The sequence below is a fragment of the Orbicella faveolata genome, unplaced genomic scaffold (genome assembly GCF_042242905.1).
Source record: "Orbicella faveolata isolate gen_17 unplaced genomic scaffold, um_ofav_v1 contig_24, whole genome shotgun sequence".
Classification (NCBI taxonomy): Eukaryota; Metazoa; Cnidaria; class Anthozoa; order Scleractinia; family Merulinidae; genus Orbicella; species Orbicella faveolata.
Window position 1 is genome coordinate 17,041,650 of NW_028301552.1, and position 7,818 is coordinate 17,049,467.

A 7,818-nucleotide genomic window follows, 5' to 3' on the forward strand; every position below is an offset into this window, starting at 1 on the left:
GTCTGATTCCTAAGAAAACGCCTGGAGAATATCGCTTAATTCATCACCTGTCTTTTCCATTTGGTAAATCTGTTAACTCTCACATTCCTAAAATCGCGTCTAGCGTTCATTGCGCATCAATAGACGATGCTGTCAGATTAATACGGCGCAAAGGCAGGGGCTGCGCGCTAGCCAAAACAGACATAAAAAACGCTTTTCGCTTAATCCCGGTTTCACCAATCAATTATGATCTGCTAGGAATGTTTTGGGAGAACAATTCTATTATGATCGATGCCTCCGTATGGGGTGTGCAAGCTCCTGTAAGATTTTTGAAACATTTAGTTCAGCTTTAGAGTGGATTGCCCGACATAAATTAGGAATTCCGGGCATTTTGCGTATCTTAGATTATTTCCTTATTATTGAGCCCGACCATTCGACTTGCTCCAATAGCCTCTCTAAATTTCTTAAGACTTGTGATGAGCTAGGAGTGCCAACGGCACCTGAAAAAACCGTAGGTCCGCATACTGTTTTATCTTTCGCGGGTATTAATTGAGCTTGATACATATCAAATGGAAGCTCGTCTTCCACACGACAAGTTAGAGAAATGTAGGAACATGTTGCAAGACTTTTTAAAGCGTAGAAAGGTTTCTCTTCGAGAAATGCAATCTCTTATTGGTTTATTGAACTTCACCTGGTCAGTAGTTCAACCAGGTCGGACTTTTCTTAGACGTATGATTAACGTCACAGTGGGTGTACGTCGCCCGACCCACTTAAGGTCATTCCCCAGTATTGCATTGCGCATCCCTACTGCGCATAATTTCACGCGTGATTAGCGCGCGCGCATTAAAAAATGGCGGCTTTTTCTTTACTGATGGACCTCGCGGTAGAGGTAAATCGTCATTTTCTCGCAAACGAGTATGGTGACCTATCATTTTTTTTCTGTTGTTTTGAATTGAGTAATAAATTTCCCTGTGTAAAATAAATATGGACCAATTCTCAGTGTAGAACAAAAAGCAATCGTCGGAAACGTGCATTTAGCAAGCAATCGTAGCTACAATCATGGTGCTATTGTAAGGATATATATGGGTATAAAGGATGTGTTTTTGTTCCTAAACTAACATGGGGACCCCTCATTTTTATTTCAAAATTTAAGTTCCTATAATATAAGCAATCGATAGGCAAAGTTTCACAAAAATCTCAGTGCAGGTTCTATTTCAGCGGAATGACCTTAATTCGTTTAAAACATGACGTGAAAGGAGATCTTAACATGTGGTTACAGTTTCTTAACCACTTTAATGGCAAATCATTCTTTTTAGATTTCATTTGGGTTTCCTCAGTAACGTTACATTTGTACACGGATTCTTCCGAACTTTAGGTTATGGTGCCGTTTTTGGACATAAGTGGTTTGACGGCGAATGGCCCATCAAATGGAAATTTAAGAATATCAAAGTACTTGAAATGTTTCCGATTGTACTTAGCGTCCGAATCTGGGCGGATAACTTAGCCAATAGATGTGTCATGTTTCATACTGACAATCAGGCGCTAGCGGAGACTATAAATAAGAAAACAACAAAGGACAGGGAGCTCTTGGTTCTTGTCCGCACCCTGGTTTTGTCCTGCTTGAGGCATAATATTCTATTCAGAGCAATCCACCTGCCCGGGATTTTAAATACGAGAGCTGACGCCTTATCGCGGTTTCAGGTGGATGCGGACCAAGAACCGACAATCTTGCCTCCCCATCTGTTACCAGAGAACTGGGGGATATAACTAAGAAACTTTTAGCTGCCAGTTTAAACAGCGCCTCGGCTAGAGTTTACAGACGGCCTTGGACTTTGTTCACTACTTGGGCTGCTCAATATCTAGATAACTCGGTTATTTCACTGCCAGTGCAATTAGCTGTTTTAGCGCTCTTTACATCACCTTTGTTTTCTCTTCACTATGCTTCCTTATCAGTGACCACTTACGTTTCCGCTATTGGTTACGTACATAAGTTAGTCGGGGTAGAAGACCCAACTACAGCGACAATAATTGTTCAAATTCTTAAGGGTTATAGGAAATTAGCTCCAGTCAGAGATGTTCGCTTACCAATCACTCTGCCAATCTTACGCCAGCTAATACAATCGTTCACACATACAGCCACGCCAGCTTATCAGAAATGCTTAATGTCAGCCATGTGCTCTTTGGCATTTTTTGCCTTTTTGCGAATGGGAGAAATGACCACCACAACTGGACAAAAAATTCAACTCTGCGTTATAAATATAACGCAGTTAGATCGTCTAGTAGACAAGCATGGCCATGTCTAGGCCCTTCAACTTTCTCTTTTTCAATATAAGCATAGCGACCCAAGTCAACCTTTTGTAATTTATATTTATCCTGAGATCAATTGTGGTCCGGTACAACTTATCTTAGATTATATCTCGCTAAGAGGACATACTCCAGGTCCCCTGTTTTGCTGGCCGGATGGGAGGCCGATTTCTAGATCATTCTTTATCACACAACTTAATAATGCCTTGCAGTTTAACAACCTAGATGCTTCTTTATACAAGTCACATAGTTTTCGTATTGGTGCCGCAAGCTGGGCAGCCGCCAAAGGTTTTTTGGACACTCAGATTCGTTTGTTAGGTCGCTGGAAATCAAACGCTTTCCTTAAATATATACGAACGCCTAGTCTCGCCACTGACTTATCAACACCCTAGCTATGAATTAGTGCAATGGATAACACACGCAGGTGCTGTGTTGTCGCATCCTTAATGCTTCCTGGCGATAAGCTTCGTTTATATTTATGATGTCTCAGAGTTTGCCAACAGTCTTCGGGTGGGCGTGGCTGGCCGCTTAACAGCGTCCTTCTGGCCTTTTTCGTGGCCCTCACCTTTACTAGAGCTTAAATTACTTTTAAATCGTTGGTATGACGACTTTATATACTTTATGAATGATTATTATGTCATAATGTAGTTAATTATTAGTTAGTAATTTATCAGTTAAAAGCGGCCACAACACATGACCAAATTATTATCCCAGCAGGTTGCTGTCGTTATTTTAAGCGCTCTAGCAAACAGAGCTCGACTGTTGGCTTAAATCGGTCGTGTAGTCAATATGATTGAAAACCACTCGATGGAAGGGGGCATAAATATTAATTTTTCCCGTCGACAGTTGGATAGTCTTTGGAATTTTTGACGGTGAAAAATTTTGCAAAATACGACCGAGCACAACAAGAAATGGATCGTACATAGAATTATATTTAATTTTTTCATTCGCCGGCAAAATCAGAACGAAGGTCCTTACTCGTTCGTTTAAGCCTGGTTTTCCTCAGCGACGCAAGGTCAAGCACAAGCGCAAGCACAATATTCTTATTTCACCGTGAAAACGGCCTTGACGCAGGCATAAGCACAAGCACAAGTACAAGGATCAAAATTTTTCCTTTTTCTTGTTCTTGCGCTTATGCTTGCATTTGCGCTGTAACAAGTGAAAACAAAATGCCGCTTAGGAATGACACAAGTGCAAGGATATTTACCACACGTGGTTATGTTTGGCCGATGAAAACACTGGATCCAGATTACCTCGCTTAAACGGTTTGGGAGGTTCGGGTGATTTTGCTTGTGCTTGTATTTGCGTCGAATTTGGTTTTCACTTGGATCATCCCTACTGCTTGCGTTTGTGCTTGCGCTTGTGCTTGTGTCGCTAGTGAAAACCAGGCTTTAGAGTTCTATACGTCGAATATTCTTCTAAAAGCTAGTTTTTAATTTGATTGAATTACTCCCATCGACAGTTTGACGGTATTATTATTCGATTCTCGCGCGGCGAAGAGAATTTACCGAGAACTTAACATCAACAACGCTGAATTATATTTTTTTGTATGGGCAAAATCACAACGGATGCATCGCATTGATGCATCCATTTAGAGTTTGATACGTCACGTGTTTTACCCAGAGCCTGGACTAACGTTAAATTCATCCGGTCGAAAGTTTGACGGCCATTCGAATCTCTTGCGGCAGTGAAAAATTTTGCTGATAAAGAATTTGAGAACAATAACATCGGCTGCTGGTTTTGAAAGTGCAACGGCTTTCGTTTTAAAAATGTTAAGCGGTAAATTCGCCCAATGTTCGGTCAAGAGACTTACTTCTCATTTAGTTGAATGCACCCCATCGATAATCTGATGGTTGTTTTTAAAGTTCTTTTGCTGTTAAAAACTGATGAAACTAATCCGAAGCGGGCTGTTGATGGTTGTTTAAAAAAGCAGTAGAAAAAATATGAGCAAAATTGCCTCCAGGGATTGGCTGTCAATTAACATTTCGTGCTCATAGAAGTTCAGACAAAGACGAAGCATTGGTCAGGCAGGATCTCAAATAACTTGCTTTAGTTTCAAAACAACGTGTACATTCTCGATTCAAGGCTATTCGGTAGTAACGGACGGGGAAGGATCGACAAGAAGGGACGACGGAGTCCAAGCGTTTTACATGGAACTAATTTATGCCTTTACCTAGTCGTTGCTGCAGTGATTGTTGCGATTATTTGATCACGGTAGTTAATTAATATCAAGGTAGAATTGGCAGCGTACGATGCACGCTCCCAGTGTTTTGCTTGAAACAGAGGGTAGAGGAATTGTGAAATTCGACTAGGTTGATATGGAGAATGTGGAGTTTACTTGAGTTTTTCGTCGTTAAAACGGTATGACCTAAGCTACAGAGATAATTAGCTCCGTGAACATCACGTCACATTATGCAGTTTTCGCGATGTGCGCGTGTCATTAGTTAAACAAACATGATACAGCACAGTAATGCTGGAACGACTTACAAAATATCTATCCTTTCCCGTCTCAGGCGGTGAATTGCTCGAAACTCAGACCTGCTTGTCTTGAATGTCGGCGTCAAAGACCTCTTACACGCAGTTATATAAGGCCCTCTATTAACCTAACTGAATTTCTTGCCTTTAGACAACTAGGAAATGAATTTGCAAGGTAAACCGATGTTTACATTTTCCCTTTATAAAGTTAATATTTGCGTTAAAAGGAGTTTGTTCTGAAGTGCAAAACTAAGCCTAGACCGTTTTTATTTGCATAACAGCCGCGCAGATCAAACAAAACAATTATCATTCAAAACCAATGATTTTGGGGCTCTCTGATATGGCGAGCCGTTTGTTTCAAAATTATTTATTCGCTGGACTTACAATGATAATTCCGTCCCAGCGGAAAAATCCATTGTGGTGCGACGTTTTCTACCTTGATATCAGTGGAATAAATTTCAATTTACTACGGTGATGAAATGAACTTATGGCTGTGGTAAAATTAACGAGAAAAGCAATCCAAATTAGATAAAGTGTGCTGTATTTGTGAGAGACGATGAGCTCTTTACAAGGCGGCACAAACCACACCCTTATTTTCCGAACCTTGTTCTTGTAATAGAATATAAGTGAGGACGTAGAGACGTATGGAAGTAAAAGAAAACGATAAAAATGTCATGTTATCAAAAGTATTCTCAAACTCATTGATAATTCATCAAGTCTTCACAAAGGAAATTATGACCGTGACGGTGTTTGGATATCTGATCTTAATTATCAGAGATGTTTACGATTTTATTTCTCAGTTTTCTCTTCAGTTTTAGCTTTGCTTAAGAAGGTATATCAAAAACTAAAGGCCGAGTTGACCACAATTCCAAACATCTCAAAGTTTGTCAAAAATACCCCGCTACGCGCCGTAGTTTCATCTCTCTTCTCGGTGTTTGGAAATGCGGTCAAACGCGGTCTTTCGTGTTTAATTTATTACTTGAATGATTTTGATTGATGGTGCTTTTCGTGGTGCCCTTCGGTCATTTGCGAAACGTGTTATCCGTGGGACGGTTTCGTGTTTTACATTTGTTTACTCCTTTTGTACAGGTATCCATTCTCTAAGGAAAGTCAGAGGGCTTGTTGAACAGGTTACTCTGCCCCAACAAACAAGTAGTTCCTTTCTGAAACAATTCTTCCTACCTACGCACTACCTTCCCTACGCACTACTATGGCGTTCAAGATGATCGTGGCCTTAAGTGGCATCCTGTTGGTAGGTGATCTCTACGGACACATCTTTCAAGAATTGCGGTAACAAAATAGCGCCGATATTGTGATGCCAGAGCGTTTAGGATTCTTCTTGCAATACAGGGACTCGAGAACTGAGAAGTCTAAAGTGTGAGATCCTTTATTTCTGGGTAGGAAAAAAATCTGTAGTAACTTTAAAACGATAAAACTGATGTTTTGTCGCGTCGATGCGTTAGAATCACCGTAACAGGAAAATTTATAGTCTAGGTCCTTTAGCTGCTTTACCGCTTTGGGCCTTTTGCCCCTTCTTCGCTGTGTGATCAGTTTGCAAGACAATGAGAAGAAGAGAAATAAATGTCGCTAGCTTATACAGAATAACTTCGACTTAATTATTTTGACCGCCTTAAAAGCTAAGGTAATGTAACTATTTTTTAGGCGATTGCTGATGCTGACGATCAAAACTTACAAAAAAGGGTTCTTACTGTGGGGTGCAAGGTAAGATATTTCTTTTTTTGATCATGAAACTATGTTAGCCGTTACGTGTTTTAAAAGTTTCGTCTTCTTTATTGAAGACATTTCTGTCACAATAGCTGAAAGTTAAATATTCTATCTCAAGATAGTTTCGCAATGAATTGCTAATTAAAACTTGAGCTAAAAACGATACTCGCAGAAACTGTTTAAAGATAGTCCGTCTCGGGCTAGGTTTTGTGCTTTAGAAACTGCGGGAAAAGGAACACAGACAAACGGGAAAGAAAGGGGACACCAGTCACAGAATGATAAAATGTGTTCATTTCTATTTCCAGGGAGATAACTGTCCCAAACCAAAGAATCAAGCGCAGGACACATTCCGTCCTACCTCCTGCCTTGATTATCTATCGCGAGGTGACTCCAAATGTGGCATGTACAAACTTTACGACACTGCCGGTAACAGTTACCCTGCTTACTGTGATCTGAAGTCCGAGCCTGGCACAGCGTGGACACTGGTGATGTCTTGGGCTAACATGCATCGTGCGCTATCACAGTTCCGCACTGTTCCCCTTAACGGCAACGCTCCAGTGAACGAGAACGCACAGAACTGGAATCTGTACCGCCTGAGCCTGGCACGAATGAGGTCACTGCAAGCTCATTCCACTCACTGGCGATCAACTTGCAGCTACCCAACCTATGGTGTCGATTTCAAAGACTACGTCCGTGGCAACTTCAAGGACTTCAACGTCGTTGATTTTACCGGGTCTGGTAAGTGCATGAAGGTGGAATACGTCAACATCCGCGGGCACATGCGCATGCATCTGACGGCACGTGTCTGGCAGAGTACCTCTTACCTTTGGCACATTGACAGCAGTCATTCCGGCTGCCAGTTTGACCCAAGATCTGGCTCAGTTTCAAGCGAAGACAACTTTGGTCATTACGGTAACATTAACCCAAAGTTCCGCTGCAACGAGGGCCCTGATTCGACCACTCAGTGGTGGTTTGGAGCTCACCTGTAAGCTCTTTGGGATGTAAAGAAGTAAAACGAGCAGGGAATTCAGCACTGAAGCACTCACCCTGTAACTTTAATTTAAAAAATAGCTGAAACACGTAACCTTTCAGAGATGGGTTAATAAAAATTTTAAAGCAATTTATGGGTATAAATTTGACTGGGTTGTAATTTGATGTTGAGAAGGGGAAGTTGTAATTAATACAATTGCCACGCAGGCTGGTTAATCATACAAATAATGGGATATCAGACCAAGAAAAATACCCGTTTTGTCAAAAATCGGCAAATGAAAGAACTTATACATCACTTAAACTTGTTTATAATTTTCCATCCTCAAAAATATTGTGATCAACGTA

The 7,818-nt window shown here is 40.9% G+C and overlaps 1 protein-coding gene and 1 pseudogene across 1 annotated transcript; both read left to right on the forward strand.

The window, feature by feature from the left end:
- The first annotated feature begins 1,437 nt into the window (after positions 1–1,437).
- LOC149110666 (uncharacterized) lies at positions 1,438–2,675 on the forward strand (annotated as a pseudogene).
- A 3,181-nt stretch (positions 2,676–5,856) lies between these two features.
- On the forward strand, positions 5,857–7,617 carry LOC110043193 (uncharacterized). Its single transcript, XM_020748632.2, has 3 exons — positions 5,857–6,010; positions 6,421–6,480; positions 6,789–7,617. Exons 1-3 carry the CDS (start codon positions 5,969–5,971, stop codon positions 7,470–7,472), a joined length of 786 nt encoding a protein of 261 aa, XP_020604291.2. The 5' UTR covers positions 5,857–5,968; the 3' UTR covers positions 7,473–7,617.
- Positions 7,618–7,818: the final 201 nt, after the last annotated feature.

What these genes read in the sequence shown, in the direction of transcription:
- LOC110043193 (XM_020748632.2), top strand. Translation starts at nt 5,969, where the DNA reads ATGGCGTTCAAGATGATCGTGGCCTTAAGTGGCATCCTGTTG. An exon ending in CCTTAAGTGGCATCCTGTTG is followed by an intron (nt 6,011 to 6,420) that starts GTAGGTGATCTC and finishes ACTATTTTTTAG; the next exon opens with GCGATTGCTGATGCTGACGA. An exon ending in TTCTTACTGTGGGGTGCAAG is followed by an intron (nt 6,481 to 6,788) that starts GTAAGATATTTC and finishes TTCTATTTCCAG; the next exon opens with GGAGATAACTGTCCCAAACC.